The 22,399-nt window shown below is 37.8% G+C and overlaps 1 protein-coding gene across 1 annotated transcript in view; it reads left to right on the top strand.

The window, feature by feature from the left end:
* Positions 1 to 352: 352 nt before the first annotated feature.
* The window catches only part of LOC131076320 (IAA-amino acid hydrolase ILR1-like 5), a 74,407-nt gene continuing 52,360 nt past the window's right edge, over positions 353 to 22,399 (top strand). The window contains exons 1-2 of the mRNA XM_058013450.2: positions 353 to 831; positions 949 to 1,074. Of these exons, the coding sequence (XP_057869433.2) occupies positions 484 to 831; positions 949 to 1,074 (474 nt within the window). The 5' untranslated portion in view covers positions 353 to 483. The remainder of the gene's footprint in view (positions 832 to 948; positions 1,075 to 22,399) is intronic.

Genomic DNA, 22,399 nt, shown 5'->3' with positions numbered 1-22,399 from the left:
TTAACTTCTTTTATTATTATTGTGATTTAAAACACATTTTTGTAAAAAATAGTAATTAGACATTGTCTCCTAACCATTGAAATTCCAACTTAAATTTAGGTTGCATCCACATTTTGTTATTTCCTTGATGGCCTATTTTTATTTTCATTTTGGTTTGAAGCTTTTTGAAAGGTTAATATTTGATACAAAATTTTCTCTCAATGTAAAAAAATTAATGATTCAAATACATATCTTTTTTTATAAGCATGTTGCATTAATGATGAAAGAAGTGTGAATTTTTTCTACATTAATCCCTATCTAAATAAAATAGATATCTCTATATATTTTACCTAAAATTTTTAAAATATAGATATAATGCTATAAAACATTTGGCCGCACGACTAACACGCTGTCGTTTTGGGAGCCCAATAGACTCATTCGGTATAACCAGGGATAGTGATTACATAGTCGGGAATCTCGGAAGAAAAATATCATTTACCAACCATGGCGGTCTCCCATTCATTCATCATCGTAATTGCAGGCTTTGTTTTGGTTTCCCTGGTTTCTGTATATGGGGATAGTGTCACACCTATAGATATCTATGCCAGGGAGCTCATGGATGCTGCTAATAATGATATGGAATGGTTGAAGTCAATAAGGAGAAGAATTCACGAGTACCCAGAACTAATGTTTGAGGAATATAACACAAGTGCCCTTATCAGAAGTGAGCTCGATAGAATGGGGGTATCATATAAATGGCCATATGCAAAGACTGGTGTGGTGGCCCAGATTGGTTCTGGATTGCCTCCCGTTGTTGCTCTCAGGGCAGACATGGATGCCCTACCTCTGCAAGTATATACATTCACATCCGTGCTTACATATTTTCATGACAGCGCCAATTATGTTTATGTTTGTAAGGTTTTCGTTATTTCTATTATTTGATAAGCGCCATATCTGGTGTATTTAAAGGAGCAAGTGGAATGGGAGCACAAGAGCAAAATTGCAGGAAAAATGCATGCATGCGGGCATGATGCCCATGTTACAATGCTTCTTGGAGCTGCCAAATTGCTCCACCAACGGAAGGACAAGCTCAAGGTTAGTACCATTTCTTTTTTTGGTTTAAGTGGCTTTCATTAATCATAAATACAATATGGTGTAAAGCTGCTAGTTCAAACAAAAACAGGGCCAAAACACTACCCAGTAGCAAAATCACGCGTATACAATACCAAAGTGTCAATAAAACTGCAATCTCAACATCATAAACCCGTAATCGCAGCCCAACATTAAACGATAAAAATAAATTATTAAGCACCTACAAACTGGGTTAATCTAATAGCTCATAATTTCTGCACTATTCTACCCCTAATATATATTTTATTTTTACCAAACCTGATCTGATATTGGCTGTGACAGTTTGCATCTATTCTACCCCTAATATATATTTTATTTTTACCAAACCTGATCTGATATTGGCTGTGACAGTTTGCATAATTTCTAGACTGTTCTTGATTTAATATTGATTATTGGTTGCTTGCAAACCCTTGCTGGTATGAGTTTTATGTTTAAAAAAAAATCAGTCATAATTATCCATAATAATTAGGAAAGCATATGACTACGGTGCAGGTACCTTGTAGGGTGAGTTCATCTATATAGTGCCAGAGATCTCTGCTATTTGGAAAGAGAAAAAGAGAAAGAGTAGTAATCCTGCCAACAAAAGTTCAGCTCGAGCATGGTTGCAAAATATTGACCCCTATTTTTTGTTGAACCCAATGATCGAAGATGGGGCTATCAAATTTACCACTTTTCATCTAGAAGGGGTGGCTCATTAATGGTGGTATCACAGAATAATCATCCAAGGTCACAACTCTATCACCACCTGTAATGGTATAAATTTGGAATTAGAGGTTATACAAATAAAACCACTAACTAACCAAATTAACCATACATTGAAAGGAGGTAAATCCAATAGATCTAGCTACAAGTTGATTAGAAAAGGGGCTAAGAATACTGATCAGATTTACCAATTTTGTGTTGTGAGAGTCTCCTTCTTTCTTAGTTGAATTTGGAATGTAATTGTGAAATTAGGTTAAAATGCGGGATAATTGAGGTAATTTGATAGAAACAGTAAGCTACAGATGTTCCATGGAGCCACCAATTGAGATCTAGGCAAACTAAGATGTTTAGAACTTGTTCTTCGAAGTTCGGCCTGATTTTTCGGGACCAGGTAGCATAATCCGCTCTAGCCCCTCAAATTTTCCATTGTTGAAAGCTGAACTTGTTCATTACTGTTGACATTGTCGAAATACCTGAATATAGCTCCCACACTTGTTTCTTGTACACAGAAAGAAATGGAGAGATGTTGGGGATAGGGGTTTACCTAGGTCAAACCCTGGTTTATGAATTAACCTTGAATGAAATAATGCAAATACTGAAATAATTGTTAAGGAGATATATCTTAGGTCTGCAATTGTTGATGATGATGCAATGCTCTTTGAATGTAATCACAAATGTTGTTTGTAATGGCATGACAAGCACATGGACATGAAAAACCCTAATCACACACATGCTTGCATGAAGATTGATGTAAGTTTGCTCCACAATGCTTGAATGATGAATATGTAGCCTTGAATCTCTAAAGATGCTTGATGATGAATGTTTCATGGATGGACAAATACTTTAAGTAGCATATGGATATCAAAATGAATCGATAGGATGTCTTTATATAGGGTTCCCTAGGTAAATTATCAATTAAGCGGACCTCCAACAGTCATGTGTAGCTTCGGGAATCAAATGTCATCGGAGAGATTATAAACCTGCCCCATTTACAATTGGGGCCCGTTTGAGAGGGACTAGGGCATTTTGGGGTGCCTTGGTCCTTCTACAAACATGAACAAAATAAATAGCTAGGGGGGAGGGTATCCCATGATAGGAACCACCACAGGGTGTTCATGAGATCAAAGTTGGAGAATAGGGTCAAAACAGACCAAGAAAGAGGATGGAGATAGGACATGATAAAGTAGGAGCACAAACACGAGGTGTAAATTGGACCGGTTACAATTTATGACGCTATATTTAGCTCTCACTTTAATGGGAGTATGAGCCTATGCAAATACTCGTGATAAAGTAGAAAGATGAGAGAGAGTATTACGCAAGTAATTGGTAAAAAATTGAATGTAATATTAACAATGAGCAAACGCTCAATAAATAGGATTACAAAGAATCACAAGAAGGCAAGTTTCTAAAAAGAAACTGCCAATAAGATCGAGCAAGATCTTATTAAGATATTTACACTAAGTTTACAATATTGAGCATTAATAATAAAATAATAAAGTATTATTCTAATACCCTCCCTTAATGCTCAATCTATCAACTACACCAATAGACCCCCTGAATTTTACAAACTTATCTAGACTGAGGGGTTTGGTGAAAATATCTGCTGACTGCTCCGAGGTAGCAACATACAACAACTGAATGGATCCGTCTTCAACCAACTGCCGAATGTAGTGACAATGAAGTTCTATATGTTTGGTTCTCTCATGGAAGACTGGATTCTTGGCAAGTTTGAGAACTCCTTGATTGTCCGAAAACAAGGGAGTCGGACCTGCTTGAGATATTTGCATATCTCTAAGCATTCGACGAAGCCAAACTGCCTCACAAGCTGCCTTAACAGCTCCTCTATACTCTGCTTCTGTCAAAGAGAGAGCCACTGCCTGCTGCTTCTTACTAGTCCAGGTGACTGCACCAGATCCCAAACTGAACACATATCCAGAGGTTGATTTCCTGTCATCAACTGAGCCTGCTCAATCTGAATCTGTGAACCCACTGAGTCTAGGATCATCACTCCTAGTGTAAGAAGTCCATAATCCGAGGTGCCTTTCACATAGCGTAGGACACGCTTCGCTGCTACCCAATGATCAGCCCTGGGGGCCGTCATGAAGCGTGAGATGTAGCTCACTGCAAAATTGAGGTCAGGTCTAGTGGCAGTGAGATAGATGAGATTGCCCACTAGTTGCCTGAATTGTGTTTCATCTACAAGAGGAGAATCAGACTTGGCTAACAATTTTAGACCAGTCTTCATAGGTGTGGAAGCAGGTTTGCAATCCTGCATTCGAAACCTGTCAAGCAAGCTTCTGGCATACTTAGACTGAGAAAGGAAGATGCTGCTATCAGTCTGCCAAACCTCAACACCCAAACAATAATGAAGAAGTCTTAAATCTGTCATATCAAAAGTGCTGCACAAATCCTGTTTGATTTCTGAAATCAAATTTGCTGAATTCCCAGTAATGATCAAGTCATCCACATAGACAACAAGAAAGAGAATATCATTACCAGAGTGTTTGATATACAGATTACTGTTTGAAGGACTACGCTGAAAGCCATGAGCAACCAAGTACTGATCAATTTTTATGTACCATGCTCGAGGAGCCTATTTAAGTCCATATAGTGCTTTTCGGAGTCTACACACTTGCAGTTCTGAATCGACAACCTTGAAACCAGGAGGCTGCGTCATGTAGACTTCTTCCTGCAATTCACCATTGAGGAAGGCACTCTTCACGTCCATTTGATGGACTTTCTAACCATACTGAGCTGCAATGGCGGGAAGAAGACGAATAGTACTCATCTTGGCAGTAGGAGCAAAAGTCTCCTCATAGTCAATGCCTTCTCGTTGTGTGAATCCTCGAGCAACTAATTTTGCCTTATATTTATCTAAGGTACCATCTGCATGATACTTGACCTTATATACCCATTTACAACTAATGGGTTTCTTCCCTGGAGGAAGATCTGAAAGAACCCAGGTGTGATTCTTCTGAAGACTTTGGAACTCAGCATCCATTGCCTGTTCCCACTATGGAATCCCTTTGGCCTCTACATATGTTTGAGGCTCATAGATACTATGGATGTTAGCCATAAGAGCAAAATTAACTGTGTTTTGCTGTTTGCCCTTATTTCTGGAAGCTCTACCCTCAATGAGCTCATCAGGACGAAGAGCACTGATGGTCTTAGCCCACCATTTAGGCCGAAGAGTAGATGTGCCAACATCAGGAGCAGGAGGAATAACTGGAAGAGGAAGCGGATCAGGATCAGGAGGAGGAGGAAGATGAGCATCTTCCAGAGGAAACTCAGGTAGTGCATCATCAAATACAGAATCTGCATCATCCCTCCTATCAGGTGAACCAAATGGAAGACAGATACCTAAGTCAGAAGCCTTCAAAGGCTGATCCTCATAATGCTGTTGAGATGAGGAAAGCTGAAATGGTCCTCGTTCTTCATCAAAGACAACATCACGACCGAAGATAAGACGATCAGAATCTACATCAATCAGTCGGTAAGCCTTATGGTTGTCACTGTACCCTGTAAACATGAGCTTCTGACTCTTGGAATCCAACTTAGTGCGCTTGGCATCAGGAATCCACACATAAGCTAAAGAGCCAAAAACTTTCAAATGGCTGATCCTAGGTTTGCGACCAGACCATGCTTCCTCAGGAGTCTTATTTTTAACAGCATGAGTGGGTGACCTATTAAGAAGATAGACTGCTGTGAACACTGCTTCTGCCCAATATTTCTTAGGAACGTTTCTATGTTCCATCATAGACCTAGCCATTTCTGTAATGGTGCGGTTACGACGTTCTACAACGCTGTTTTGCTGAGGGGTGTATGGTGTGGTTAATTGACATTTTATGCCATGTGTATCACATAAAGTAGATAAAGCAAAAAGAACAAAAATCCCCCCTATTAATAGACCTAAGAGTAATAATAGAAGAACTAGACTCTTTTTCTACTAAGGCCTTAAATTTCTGAAATACATTAAACACATCTGATTTTTGGATAAGGAAATACACCCACATTTTACGACTGAAATCATCAACAAAAAGCAAGAAATACTTGCACCCAGTAATTAAAGTAGTATTCATAAGACCACATACATCAGCGTGGACCGGCTGCAGTACCTTAGAGGCTCGCCATGAGTCACCATCCTTGAACAGTGTCCGGTGCTGCTTCCCAGCCTTGCAAGCATCACAAATGCGATGATTCTGAGTCTGAATATCAGGTCGACCATGTACTAAGTCTTCCCGAACAAGCTGTGCAAGATAATGAATGTTCAGGTGACCATATCGCTGATGCCAGAGACTGCTGATAGATGAAGATTTAGCTGCGAAGGCATGTTCAAGAGAATCACCTGTATCCACAAGTCTATATAGACCATGATCCTCAATGCCAACAGCTACAGTAGTGCTAGAAGCACGATCAACAATCGAGCACTTATGTGTATTGAGAATGACATCCAGCTAAGGAGAATGCCGCATAATCTGACTGACATAAAGGAGGTTATGTTCCATACCATTAACATAGTACACATTGAGGAATATGAGATTCCTCCCTCCAGACTGTATTTGAACGCTGCCCTTGCCGATAACAGTGTACTCTTCACCACCTCCAAAAATAATTGAGTCAGTGTAGGGAGAGAACTCAACAAACTAGTCACGCCTATGAGTGAAATGACGAGAAGCACCAGAACCAATGTACTGGGCAAAAGACTTCACATGATCTACAGGTCTTTTAGCCATGATGGCATAAAAGGCAGACTCTTTCTGCTCTGTATGCTCAGCAACATTGGCTTTAGGCTGAGACCCTCCCTGCTTCCATTGCTCGGAAGCCAATCTGGTACGACAATCTTTGATCATATGACCAAATTTGTGACAGTAATTTCATTGCACCTTCTTTTTCTTGAAACCATCCTGAGACCGAGAAGAGCCCTTTTGTTGAAAGGATTGGGATGACTGGGATTTGCCTTTATCCTTGTGAAAGGATTTGGCAACAAAGGCATGTTTTGAGGAGGCTGAAGTAGCACCGCTACCAAATTGTTGTTTCCAATGATCCTGCTGCAGAAGTTTGGTGCATAACTTTGGAAACTTCAGATCAACATTAGTAGAAGTAATGTTGAGAGTCTCTATAAAGTGCTCATACGGTTTTGGTAGACTTTTCAGAGTAATGACTACCTTATCCTCTTCCTCCATTTGCCGACCAATAGCTTCGAGCTGATCTCGAATGTCCTTAATCTTTGTAATATGCTCTTGTAAGGTCACGCGTTCATCCATCGTTATGGAGAACAACCGATTCTTCAGAAAAAGGCTTGTCTCTTGTTGGATGTCTCATGCAACTCCTTTAGATGCTTCCAAATTTTTGCAGCTGACTTGCCGGAAGGAATCTGAGGTAGTTGGTCATCTGTAACAGAGAGCTTGAGAAGCATAACAGCTTCTCGATTGCGGTCATCAAACTTGTCCTGGTTAGCTCCAGGTGTTTGAGGACGGGACTCCGTGCCCAAAACAAGATTATCTAGGCGGCGATATTAAAAAATAATTAGCTTGCGCTGCTTCCAGGTGTTATAATTTTTCCCATTAAATTGCTGACTGCCTTCCAACATCAAGTTGGTCAATGATGCCATCTTACACGTTTCCCAATGTACGAAAAATGAAAAACGAGGCGTTGGCATGGAATTCAAAAAATTCGAATCCCAATGCAGAAACAGAGGTATATGCAGGTATAGACTTTAAAAAAAAATGAAGTACGACAAACACGAATTTCAAGAAAAAATTCCGGCTGACCCAGAAAAATCCAAAGACAACCCAAAAATCCTTGTGAAAAACCCAGAAAGAATCTGCTGTCGGAATTTGGATCTGCTGGCTCGAAAATCGAGGCACCCAAAAAATTCTGACAACGACCGAGTTGAGATCTCGAAAAACCCACCATGAATCTGTGCTCAGAAAAAAATTTCGACTGCATCTGGATGGTCAAAACCCTGGCCGAAAGTCAAAAAACGCGGGTTTGACCAAGTTGCAGGTTGCAGAAAAAAATGGCGGGTCTGTACTGTGCTGAAAAATGCCGAAAACCTTCGCTAGACAGATGCAAACAGGAAGAATCCCGTTACACGGCATGAACACAGTCCTTAACAACCTCAAAAAATAGAAGATTTAAAAAAAAGACTTTTGAAAACAAATTTTTTTCTTTCAAAAATCTGCAGCAAAACCAAGAGGCCCGAAAAATCTCCAAAAAGAATTCACAAATTCTTTATTCAGGCTTTGATACCATATTACACAAGTAATTGGTAAAAAATTGAATGTAATATTAACAATGAGCAAACACTCAATAAATAGGATTACAAAGAATTACAAGAAGGCAAGTTTCTAAAAAGAAACTGCCAATATGATCGAGCAAGATCTTATTAAGATATTTACACTAAGTTTACAATATTGAGCATTAATAATAAAATAATAAATTATTATTATAATAGAGAAGAGCAATTAGGAGCAAGATCACAAAGAGATAAGATGTAATGTTCCCACTTTAAAATAGAATTTAATAATAAATAATAATAATAAAATTTAAATATTAAAAATTAAATTAAAATATAAAAGAATATAATTAAATATAATCAATTAAAATTTAATTAAGTTAATGAATGGTCCAAAGACCTGGAAGGAAAAGTAGTGACTCCCTCGACAATGAGATATAAAAGGGAGAAGAGAACCTCATTTGAGGGGGGGATAATTTGAAAATGAGAAGTGCACATCTGATTTAAATAAGAAGTGCAAACTTGATTGTGAAAGGTCATGTCCTTTTCAAAGGGCAGAAATAATGAAGAGTTGCATTCTTTCAAAAGGTGCTAATGGTGACAGGGTGTGTCTCTTGCCAAAGGGCATGCATGGTGAATAGGTGTGACCTCTCCCTCACATTGAGAGATATAAAGGAAAGGGATCAAAGCATCTGGCAACATCACCATGGATTGGATCAGATCAGAACTGTTATTAAGTTACAGGTAGTAGCAAGGATAGAAAAGATAGAAGAAGACTATTCAGATTGCCAGTAAGACAGGAAGAAAAAAGTAAGGAGCAGTGACAGGTACGTTTTCTGAGTTAATATTAAATATAATAGTCAGCATCTTATGTATATATCAAAATTCAATATGTACGTTAATGAATATAAATCATTGTGGACAATCTTAATCAAATTGATGACCATTAGTGTGATATAAAATTGAAAAGGCAAACAATATATAATAATTCAAACAGCATTGTAATAACTACACACAATATCACTGTTAGACACAATGCATGTACATATATTTGTTAATAAATCCATAAAGAATAAAGCAAGTCAAATTCAGTTTGTATAAATTATAATACTGTAAATTCGTACAGTGCTAATATGGTGAGAAGTAGCCATGACAGAAAATGAACAATTCTGATACAAAGTAGTATTAACAGAAAGCATGAGACACTAATGTAACAGAATGTAAGAGAATTGTAATGACTATTTCAAGTACAATTAATTATCATAATGGGTTGAATTGAATAATAAATATAACTTCATTAGAATATCACAATTGGTTCATTGTATATGAGGTACTCTCTTTGAAGTACGCTACTCCATAGTGGATGCCTAACACTTGCTAGATGGAGCCAAGAGGGGCGTAGCATCTGCTCTTGGGCTTAAGAGGGAAGGTGGTTGTGATGAGGGGGAATGACGATAGGACACCTCACTGGGTACGCCACTCCATGATGGATGCTTAACACCTGCCACATGGAGCTAAGAGGGATGTAGCATCTGCTCTTGGGCCTAGGGTGGAGGGTCTCTTGGACACCCTATCCAACCCGCCTACCCTAGTGCATTGAGAAATTGGATAATAAAGAATGGCAACTAACCTATAATCTGATTTTATCTAACAAATATAATGCTAATGGTAATCAATACATTAAAAATTTATATCATTCGATCTAATTCATTAGCCTATGTTTCAACTTATAAGTATTACTTCATATATGTTCTCTAATTTTGTGTTGCAAGAAAATAGTATACAAAGGTACTCCCTTAAAACTAAATTACCCATTTCAGATTTGGGAAAATTTAAGATAATTTAGAGTATAACTAATTATGGGACATTACATAAGACATCACTAATTTCGAGGAACCAAGCCCCCAATCTTAGGATCTTAACTCACACAATCTTATGCAAGGACACACCAAGACAAAGATAAAAAGGCAAACAAACAAAGACAAAAGACAAACAAAGCCAAAAAAACACACAACACAAAAAGGCTCCAAGTCAACTAGTCGAAGAGATCTTGCTAATCAAAATGTCTTAACCATTAATATCATTCTTGGAATGCTATCACAAGAACACAAGCGATCACATAAAAAGAGCAAGAGCATGCATCAAATGATGAACTATTATCCACAAATAGCAAAGCTATGAGCTCATGGAGAAAAGAAAAGACGACATGGATGCCACGAGCTAGCAACCTGTGTTATGCTAGGTTATCCATGTTGGGGAGGAGAGTTGGAATAGTCTAGCTGTGTTTTGCTAGTTCCACTCATCCTGCTGCATATGCTGCTTTCTGGTTTCAAGAATTAAGCATCTCGTATAAGACTTTGTTTTGTTTGGTTTTGAGCATGCAACAACCTGTATAAGACATGAAATAAAAATGCAAATGTGTCTGGTTTCGGGCATGAAGCATTTCGTATAAGACTTTGTTTTGTCTGGTTTCGAGTCTGAACACCTCGTATAAGACAAATATATGCCTGGTTTCGAGAACATCTTGTATAAGACTTTGTTTTGTCTAGTTTTGAGAATGTGTACCCCATATAAGACATAAAAAATGTTGTGTCCGGTTTCGGGCATGAAGCATCTCGTATAAAACTTTCTTTGTTTGGTTTCAAGTCTAAACACCTCGTATAAGACATGAAAAAATATAGTACAAAGAGGGTGATATGCTATGCCCCCCTTAAGATGTCAACATAGTCCTATGTTGATGTCTTAAGGAAGCTAGAAACAAGGATACACACCTTCAACACCAAGGAGATATCCTTTTAGGCAACAATGTTCATCAATCCAAGCTAAAGAGGCATTACTCTTATAAGCAAGGACAAGATAGTTGAAAAGAGATATTTTGCAACAAGTGTAAAGGAAATCCTTGGAGGAGAACAAATCTTTACTCAAAAGAATCTACCTCCAAGAGGAGTTCTTGATAAAAAATGTCATCATCGACCAAAAGAGAAGAAGGAAAACGAGAATGCATACCTTCACCCTATTGCTAAGTGAAAGGGATTCTTGATGAAGGATGACCCACTTTTGACCTAAAGTGAAGGGTTTGTTTAAAATAGATATACATTGCCAAGTGAAGAAGAGGTTGTAGTCAAGGTTACACATCTCTTGCATAAGAGAAAATCCTTGAGCAAACAAACAGCTTCACACAAGGAAAAACATCGTATCATAAGCAAACACCAACCAATAAAGGAAAAGTGGATCCTTAGAAAGGATAAGAGAAAGATCAATGCCCCTTAAGCGTGGAGACAATGAGAATGATTACACAACCTCCAAGGAAAGATATATTCATAAGAGACGTACCGTTTCAAGCAAGGAATTAGGTCCTACCTAAGGAACACACATGTACTCGCATGAAGGATAATTCTACGCAAGAAAGGACATCATGTTATGAAAAATGTAATACAAAAGAAGAGGTAATATTTAGAGAGAAAGGGAGAATTAAATATATATTGTCTTTGCCCCCCAAGCGAGGAGACAAGGAAGAGCCATGTTGCTGCTGTTGAAGATATAGCTGCAATAGAGATCATCAATGCAATGTTCCTTATTTATTTCTTCTCCGTTCTTTTCTTGCCTTGTTTGCTGTTGGCGACTCTTCATGTTGCTACGGCTGTCGGTGAAGGTGATGTGGCTGTTGATGCATATGTAACCGTCCGTGCCTTTACCTCTCCCTTCGTGTGCCTCTTCATTGGAAATCTCGATATGTTATATTGATTATTCTTCCTTGTCTCATGCTCTTTTCTTTGGCAGATTCGATAGATTCATGATCGGCTTCTCTCATTCATCAAATTAGTGTGATTGTGTCTGTCAGATCAGAGATATTATGTGTTCCTTCTGCATCCAGAGTTTTCTGTCATATGAATTTTTTTTTTGATTGTATGCGAGATTTATCATTTGAGTTCATTCTTACGATTGATTTGTAGGGAATCAAACTCATATTATTGTGATTGATAGTAATTTGAGACTATCATCAGTTGTATTCTTTTCTGAGATATAATAAAGTTCATTTTGAGTGGGCTGGGTTTTTCACTCTCAGGTGGAGGGTTTTCCCAAGATAAGGGCTTGTGTATTTGTGTTTCATTCTTTATTTTTTGTTCTCATTTTTTCTATATTCTAGTTCAAGTTTTAACATGGTATCAGAGCGGGTCTCGAAGATCGATCCAGAACCAGAATTTTTAAGTTCTTTATTTCTTTCAGTTGTTTGCCTAAGTCATTCATTATGGTGAACAGATTGAAAGTGGAAAATAGACTAGATGGTTCGTCAAATTTCTCTTCTTGGAAATTTAGAATTCTGATCACTCTAGAAGAGAATGATCTCCTTGACTATGTCTCAAAAGATGTAGAAGAACCTTCTGTTGATGCAGAGAACATTCAATGGAGAAAGAATAAGACCATGGCTAAGAAAATTCTGATTGATTTTGTTAAGTATCATTTGGTGCCTATCATCTCTAAGTTGGATTCAGCTAAGGAAATGTTTCAGACTCTAAAGGATTTTTATGAATTCAACAATACCATCAGAGCTTTAGCCCTGAGGTGTCAATTGCTGCATGTGAAAATGTCTAGAGGAGAATCTGTTACTTCTTATTTCATGAAGATTCTGAGTTAAAAGATCAGTTCAGTGCAATTGGAGATACTTTTGTTGATAAAGACTTGGTTATGTTAGCTATGAATGGACTTCCCATCTCCTGGGAATCCTTCATTCAAGGCATTAGTGGAAGAGATGATCTTCCTAAATTTTATAGGTTGAGGGCATATTGCATTCAGGAAGAATGCAGACAAGAAGCAAGAGGTTATGGTCGCAAATCTCATCATGAAGATGATCATGTGCTTGTTGCCCATTGGTGCAGGAGCACCTGGATTTCTTGATAAATTTTCACAATTTTGGAGTGAATGATCCTCAATGGGATCAATGAGTGAATAAAGGACTGGTGGTAGGTCCACAAGTGTGTTTTAGGGGTATTTGTAGTTTGTTTGTCTCTAGTGTTAGCTTGTTTTCTCAGTTTTGGCCAATGTGCCTTTGTAAGCCAAAAATGACATCATTTTGCAAAATAGGATAAAACTCCTTATAAGGTCTCATAAGGCTTTTGAACATGTTGGTTTGATGTTAAGGAACCATCCTAGGGGGTTTAGAGTGAGTAAAAATGTGTAAGTTTCAAAAATGCATGGTGGAGCAAAAGTTGTCATTATTGCTTGACAATTTTTTGCAACTTTTGGAGCAATTTTTGTAAAATGATCAAATCGGTGGTTAAGGAACCGATGGAAGGTTGGTTGTCAGTAAATAGGCATATATAATGCTTTTTCAATCATTGTAAAGGGGTTGGAAGATCAAAAGAGCACATTTTTGAATAAGAATTTGAGGCAATTTCTAGATTTTGCAAACTTGTAATTTGCTTATAGCAGTCCGTACTAGATGGATTGATCTTGGTACTATTCTTTCATGGTGATTTAGTATTCATTGTTGTGGTGCTTTGGAAGTGATTGTACTCCTTCATTCTGCAGGTTTAGTGTTGTGTTTAAAATTTTTCTTGTTTGCACTGCTCTCGGCCTGAACAAAGGGATTAAGACCCTAGCAATGGCTCCTACTTGAAATCCCATTGTGTTTTCTCAATTGCCTTTGGGATTCAAGTCATGGAGCCTGTGTACAGTGTGAATATTCATTTTAGTGCCTTGGAAGTTGCATTGGAGCAATTTGCTATCAATCCCTAGGTGAGCTCTGTCGTAGCTCGGCTAGGGAACTTGACTGTTATTTGCATTATTGCTTGCAGGGATGAACAAATGAGATTGGGCCAAGTGTTTGGCATGGAAGATGGTTGTCTAGCAGAGTCTCAGAGAGAGTATGGAGGTGTGACATGGTGTGGAGATCAATAAACCCTATTGGAGAACACTCTTAAACCTTAAACCCTTAAAAAAAACCATTTTGGGGTCCGTACTTGTACGGACGTACCAGACAATCTAACCCCCTCAACCTCAAAGAATGTCCAAAAGGGTATTCGGATCACTAAAGCTCTTAGGAGGTCCTTTGGAAGCTTTTTGAGTAATTGGGCAAAAACCGAGAAGGTAGGGCTAAAAGGGGCTCTTAGGGCTACTAGGCCTAGAAAATAGGAATTTATGAAAGCGATGAAGAAATGGAGGGAAACAAGCCACAAAACCACATGGTAGGAGTTGTTACACCATCTCAGCATCCTCCTAGTCCTCTGCAAGTGAAGGTTAAAGATTTTGACAACTTGATGGTTGGACTTACCCTAGTGAGTTCTAGCCATGAACTTGAGTAGTTGGAACAAACTAGTTGATAGAGAGCTTTCCAAAAGAGTTTAGATGTTGGGATTGATTCAAGAGGAGAGCAGGGTGCAAACAAGCATGGAAGCCCACTATGACACCTCTTTCTAACCTGCAAATCAAAGTGCAACTCTTTTGTGAGATCCTCCCTATCACCCATGCATCTAAGGGGAAAGGAAAGAAAGGTAACTTCAAAAGATTTAGAGACAAGAATTTTGAGTCAGCCCCTGATGCCAAGAAAAAATGGAAGGACCTTTCTAGAATTCAGTGTTTTAGGTGTGACAAATTTGGTCACTTTGCCAGAGATTGTGTATCAAAATCTAAGCCTCAAGCAGCTGCTGCAAATGTTGAGAATCCTTCTACTCAAAGAGAGTCAAGTGAAAATTTTGAAGGATTCTTATTTATTTCTGCACTTTCTAGTAATGTTCCTACTAACAGTGATACATGGTTGATGGATAGTCGAGCATCTTGTCATATCACTGGTTTTCGTGAGCACCTTTCAAACTTGAAAGAAAAAGACTCTCATCTTCAAGTTATCATTGGTGATGATGCTTGCTATTCTGTGAAGGGTGCTGGTTATACTTCTTTTCAGTTGAACTCTGGTATTCCTCTTCATTTAAGTGATGTCCTATTTGTTCCTGGTATTAAGAGGAATCTGATTTCTATTTCTGCATTAGAAGACAAAGGTTATCATGTTGCTTTTGCTGATGGAAAAATACTTGCATGGAAGAAGAACTCTAGTATTCAATCAGCTCATGTTATTGGTGTTCGTCATGATAGTCTTTACAAGCTTTCAGCTCATCCTATTCAAGTCTTAGCTCATGATTCTTCAAGTTCAAGTGAGCCGTGGCATAAAAGATTTGGTCATTTAAATTTCAAAACTTTGTCTTCAATGGAAAAGGTTGTCATTGGTCTTCCTAAGCTGAATCAAAATCATGAAAGTGTTTGTAAGGGGTGTGCTCTAGGTAAGAACATTAAGAGCACCTTTCATAGTAGTGAATGTAGGGCAAAGAATGCTCTATAATTAATTCGTTCTAATTTATGTGGACCTATGTCAATTGCTTCTCTTAGTGGTTTTTGGTATCATGTCACCTTTATTGAAGATTTTTCACGTAAGTGCTGGATTTACTTTCTTAAGTCTAAAGAGTCTGATGAAGTGCTGTCTAGATTTAAAGAGTTCAAAGCTCTAGTTGAAAATCTATCTAGCAAGAAAATAAAAATTCTTAGATCTGATAATGAAGGAGAATATGTTTCTAGTGTTTTTCATAACTTTTGTGTTGAAGCTGGGATTAAGAGGGAGTTCTGTGTCCCTTATAATCCTCAACAAAACGGTGTGGCTGAAAGAAAGAACAGGACAATTGTTGAAGCAACAAAGGCTATGATTCATGACCAAAGTCTTCAAACATTTCTTTGGACATCAGTTCACATTCAGAGTCGTGGTCCTCATCAGATTCTAAACAACTTGATTCCAGAAGAAGCTTTTACAGGTGTCAAACTAGATGTAAGTTATTTCAAAATCTTTGGATGCCTTGTTTATATTCATGTTCCTAAAGAGAAAAGATCTAAATTAGAACCTTCAGGCAAGAAAGACATCTTTGTTGGTTATAGTGAATCTTCAAAAGCATATAGAATCTACATTCCAGGACAAAAACAGATTGAGATCAGCAGGGATGTTTCTTTTGATGAAGATGTAGCTTGCATGAAATTCAAAGAATCTAACATAGAATCTGATAAAGAAGATTTTGAGCATCCTCAAGATTTAGATACGGCTGATCCGAATCCATCTTCTGACATTTAGAGGGAGTTTACAAATTTAGAAGATCCTGTTGATTCAGCTGATCCAATTGATCCAGTTGACTCTATAGTTACATCAGCAGGTCCTAGTAATAGTTTAGCTAATAAGAAAAGACCTTTGTGGGCTAGACACACTATGGAAGATGCTGAAAAATATGCAGCCCCTCGTAGTACTTTCAGAGAAAGTAAAAGACCTCACAAGTTTGCTGACTATGTATATTTGATGAGTCATATCTTAGCATCCGAGCCTTCAGATGTTGAAGAGGCTTTAAATCAGCAAGTGTGGAAGGATGCCGTGATAGAGGAATATCAATCTATTATGAAAAATGATGTATGGGACATTGTTCCAAGGCCTAAAAACAAATCAATGTTTTCTTCTAAGTGGTTGTTCAAAATCAAACATGCAGCTGATAGGAGTATAGAAAAGTACAAGGCTAGATTTGTAGCCAAAGGTTTTTCCCAAAAGGAAGGTATAGATTTCGAAGAAACCTTTGCACTTGTAGCACGTTACACTTCTATTAGGATTATCGTAGCTGTTGCAGCTGTTAAGGGTTGGAAACTTTATCAAATGGATGTGAAAACAATCTTCTTGAATGGTAAAATTGAAGAGGAGGTTTACATTGAGCAGCCAGAGGGCTTTATTATTCACAATAGAAACTCTCATGTATGTAGGCTGAAAAAGGCCTTATATGGTCTTAAACAAGTCCCTCGTGCTTGGTATGAAAGGATAGACCACTATCTTTTGAGCTTGGGTTTTCTTAAAAATGATGCTGATCCAAACTTATTACTTCAAGGTATGTGATGATAAGGTGCTGATTTTAGTACTATATGTTGATGATTTATTCCTCACTGGTAATCATGATCTCATTGACAAATGTAAGAAGGATTTAGCTTCAGAATTTGAAATGAAAGATTTTGGTTTGTTACATTATTTCCTTGGACTTGAGGTATGGCAAAAACCAAATGAAATCATATTGAGTCAAGGTAAGTATGCAGTTGATATTTTGAAAAGATTTGACATGTTAGAGTGTAAGTCTATGGTGACTTCTATGGAAGTAAATCTGAAGAAATTACATGATGATGCAGCTACTTCAGATTTAGTTGAGCCTACTATGTATAGACAATTAATTGGCTCTTTAATGTACTTGGTTAACACAAGGCCTGATATATGCTATGCAGTTACTACCTTGAGTCAGTTCATGTGTGAACCAAGACATATTCACCTTGTGACAGCCAAACATATATTGAGATATGTACGTGGTACAATTGGACTTGGCTTAAAATTTTCTTCGTGTGTAGAGCTGAACTTGCTGGGATTTTTTGATTCAGATTGGGCAGGCTGTGTGTTGGACAAAAAAAACACTTCAGGTTGTTGTTTTAGCCTAGGTTCAGCTATGATTTCTTGGTGCAGCAAGAAACAATCTTGTGTTGCACAAAGTACAATTGAAGCAGAATATGTTGCAGCTTGTGTGGCTGCAAGAGAAGCTGTGTGGCTTCGGAAATTACTTGCAGGCTTGTTTGGACAACCTTTGGAACCTACTGTGATTATGTGTGATAATCAAAGCTGTGTGAAACTTTCAGTTAATCCAGTATTTCATGATAGAAGCAAACATGTGGAAATTAAATATCATTACTTGAGAGACATGGTTTAGCGAAAAGCAGTTGAACTCAAGTGTTTAATGAGTTCTTCTCTGCAAGAGAAATTCGAGGTGAAATCCCCTGGTTAATGAGTTCTCTGCGAGAGAAGTTCGAGGTGAAATCCCTTGATTAATGAGTTCTTCTCTGAGAGAGAAGTTCGAGGTGAAATCCCTTGATCCACCCTTTGGGAGTAGCTATGGTGGAAGTCATGTGTATGACTTTATGATTTTTATTTTTTGGTTTTATTCATCCTCTAGGAGTAGCTATGATGAATATTGTTATACTAAGATAACAACTTTATTGAATAAAATCTGTGATGGTTTTTTTGTTTACATCTTTTGAGTTGCAGTAATGTGTACTTGTCATATGTTGACATAATGAAGATCTCTCTCTTGCTAAGAGGTAGTGTTGAAGATATAGCTGCGATAGAGATCATCAATGCAATGTTCCTTATTTATTTCTTCTGGTATCAGTTCATTAGCTTCCCTTCTTTTCTTGCCTTGTTTGCTGTCGGTGACTCTTCATGTTGCTACGACTGTTGGTGAAGGTGATGTGGTTGTTAGTTCATGTGGCTGTCGGTGTATATGAGGCTGTCGGTGCAGTTGTAATTGTCTGTGCCTTTCCCTCTCCGTTCATGTGCCTCTTCATTGGAAATCCTGATATGTTATAGTGATTATTCTTCCTTGTCTCGTGCTCTCTTCTTTGGCAGTTTCAATAGATTCATGATCGGCTTCTCTCATTTATCAAATTAGTGTGATTGTGTCTATCAGATTAGAGATATTATGTGTTCCTTTTGCATCCAGAGTTTTCGGTCTAATGAAAGTTATTTTTGATTGTATGCGAGATGTATCATTTGAGTTCATTCTTATGATTGATTTTGTAGAGAATCAAACTCATATTATTGTGATTGATAGTAATCTAAGACTATCATCAGTTGTATTCTTTTCTGAGATATAATAAAGTTCATTTTGAGTGGGCTGGGTTTTTCACCCTCAGGTGGAGGGTTTTCCCAGGATAAGGGCTTGTGTATTTGCGTTTCATTCTTTATTTTTTGATCTCAGTTTTTCTATATTTTGGTTCAAGTTTTAACAAGTTTTAACAGCTGCCCCAAGATGATTATTATTGAAAAAGCATCACCACTTATGACAAAGAGCCCCCAATGAAGTTAACTACCAGTGCCATATGGTGAGGAGCAATATGATAGGGTGAATGGATTGCTAAGGTACTACCTCTTCTCCACCAAGAAAAAGTGCAAGATCAGTTGTAAGAGCTATGCGAGCTTGATCATATTGGTTTTGAACAAATGCTTTAAAGGCCTTAAAATTTCCAAGAGAATGAGAATAACCACAATGAAAAAGACAATGCTTATCGTCTTCCCTATTCTTATAATTTTGATTAGGTTTAAGAAAGGGAAAAACAACATTCTTATCATACTTCAATCTCCAAAAGATTCTTGTAGCTAATTTCTCTTGATCATCAATAGGAGTAGGTCTTGGTTCTTGAGATGTAGGACAAGGGTTGTTAGAAGGAGGTGGATTGTCTTCTGTTATTTTGATAGTGCCATTATCAATAAGTTCTTGTAGTCCCTTTTGAAAACAAGGACAATCATTGGCATGGTGATCGTGGGTTTGATGATATGAGCAAAAAGGATTATATGAGGAAGAAGCACCTTTAGATGGGTGATAATTTCTATGCCATGCAAGATATTCCTTAAACCTTTGCACCCTAAGGAGATCATCCATAGGTGAATGATGAGGATGTGCTAGACCTTCTGTACTAGCTTGTGAAGGAGGGTTTATAGGGACTTTAATTCCTTGTTCATATTTTCCAAGTCCTTGTCCACTATAACCTTGTTTTGAGATTATGTTATAATCGCTACTATAAGAACTTTTTAATTGTGAAGGAGGACTATTATCATGAATCTCTTTAAAATTTGTAGTGTAAGGGCACATGGAAAGATCAAAGGGAGAATTAGATGAAGAAGGAATATCCTTTGTAGGAATGTTCTCCTTTTTATCATCATTCATATCCTCTTTGATAGGTTGGGAAGGAAGGTCCTTATCATCTAGGGCTTCATCTTTTCTTAATGTTATATAAGGAGATAGGTCATGAATACAATGCATAACATCATGTTCCCTACAAATACTTTGATGACTAAGATAACCTCTAGGAGAATAAGGAGGATCTAAAGGGATTGATAAACCAACATTTTGATCTCGCCCCCCTTGCACTAGGGTATGCCTATGAGAAGAGGATGGTGTCATGTTGCTCTTCAATGCTTGTCGTCCATTAGAGATATTATTGATAGGAGTATTGACTTTTTCCCCATTCACATTAGATACCATAGGAGAGGTACAAGTATTAGCTTTTTTGATGTCATTTCTAGGATTATCATTGTCTACAAAAGCCTTTATGTGATCTACACATGTAATGCATGTTTTTAAAAATATTATCATGAAACTGTTGATTTTAACACTTTCAGATTAATGTAAACTCAGAAAATCAGAATTTAATTACTAACTAAATTGATTAAATGAATAGTTTATAGTTTTCCAGATTTAAGCATAACCAAGAAAAGAACAAAATAAGTACAAGACACAATTACCCTGGGAAAACCTCCTAGGAGGAAAAACCCAACCAGAAAAGATCCTCAGATCTGATTATGGATTGAATTCATATGAAGGTTACAACACTTATCTCATGTACTTGAGGGTGATTGCACTCAAGATTGCACTTTCACAAGCATCAAATGGTTACACCTTGACAGTAATCAGGTCCAAACCCTAGGTCTGCAATCTTTGTATCAGAAGTCTGCTCTTTGATGGACAACAACCTTATTCCTTAATTCACTCTCTTCATTGATGAGTTTCGCACCTCATCTATCAGATGTAGTTTGCTGATATGACAGAGGTAATTCGCTTTTAACTGCAGATGTAATTTTGCTCCTTATAAATTCGCATTGGCAGGCACATGTATTTCGCATGAAAAATGAAAACTGAATGTGTGTAATTGAGGTGAGAAGTATCTTTATTTATATGATGCATTGTCCATGTATGTTGGCTTATACTTTAATTTATATTATTTTCCCTTTAATCCGAAATGTATTGTATATAGGGTTGGACCTTTGCATGTGGCGTGGAGTAGAGTGGGGTTCTTTAAGATGTGTCGAGAGGTATAGGGCCCAACCCTACACGCTAAAGGAGGGACCGGACCCTTAGGCGGATTCCAATGTTGCCTAAGGCAATTGGAATCCGCCATCCCTAATTACAAACAACACTCCCTCTTAATTACGGAGGAGAATCATAATCATAATCTTCCATCTTGCACACAAGCAAAGAATGAAACTACATAATATAATCTTCCAGCTCGCACACAAGCATAGACTGGATCCACCTTACATTGTCTGTAGAGGGTGGAGAGGATCTTTTCTACCATCTTACATTGCCCACAGAGGATGGTTAACAATTACTCTTCTCCCTGAGAAGATTACAATACCATCTTACATTGCCCGTAGAGGATGGTTAACAATTACTCTTCTCCCTGAAAAGGTTACAATACCATCTTACATTGCCCGCAGAGGATGGTTAACAATTACTCTTCTTCCTAAGAAGATTACAATACCACCTTACATTGCCCGTAGAGGGTGGTTTTGATACAACACAATGTATCACTGAGGTTGAGACTCCCTCTCAATCAGGGTTTCATTTTCCACAACACCAAGTCTGTCCCTGAAGTACACAAACTTCACTTTGGACAGAGGCTTGGTAAGCATATCTGCAACTTGCTCATCAGTGCTGACATACTTCAGCTGAATGGCGCCTCTTTGCACCATGTCTCGAATGAAGTGATAATGAGTTTCCACATGTTTTGACCTGTCATGAAACACTGGATTGATAGACATTTTGATACAACTCTGATTATCACAATGAATAGTTGTAGGATCCCAAGGCTGACCAAACAACTCAGCAAGAAGCTTATGAAGCCACACTACTTCTCTAGAAGTTACACTTGCTGCAATATACTCAGCTTCAACAGTACTTAGTGCTACTGAGGATTGTTTTCTGCATGCCCAAGAGATCACTGCGGATCCTAGGCTGAAACAAATATCGGAAGTGCTTTTCCTATCTTTGACGCTTCCAACCCAATCTGCATCTGAATAACCTTCCAAGGTTATTGAAGTGTTAAGTGGATACTTCAACCCATAACCAACTGTGCCTCGCAAGTATCTTAGGATGTGCTTGGCTGCAACAAGATGAACATGTTTGGGCATGCTCATAAACTGGCTGAGAGCATTCACTGCAAAACATATGTCTGGTCTAGTGTTAACTAGATACATCAGTGATCCAATCAACTGCCTGTACTCTAATGGATCTGCAAAATCAGAGTTAGCTGCAGAAACACTTAACTTCTTTAAGTTAGATTCCATAGGAGTAGACATAGGTTTACAATCCATCATTCTAAATCTTTTCAAAATATCAATAGTGTACTTTCCTTGACTTAGAAAAATTTCATTAGATCTTTGCCATATTTCTAGACCTAGAAAATAATGCATTAGACCTATAAGTCTTTCATTACAAATTCTGAAGCTAGTTCTTTCTTACATCTAATGAT

Source organism: Cryptomeria japonica, chromosome 11 (assembly GCF_030272615.1).
Source record: "Cryptomeria japonica chromosome 11, Sugi_1.0, whole genome shotgun sequence".
Taxonomy (NCBI): domain Eukaryota; kingdom Viridiplantae; phylum Streptophyta; class Pinopsida; order Cupressales; family Cupressaceae; genus Cryptomeria; species Cryptomeria japonica.
Note: the sequence above shows the minus strand (reverse complement) of the source record. Positions and strands in the feature narration are given on the sequence as shown.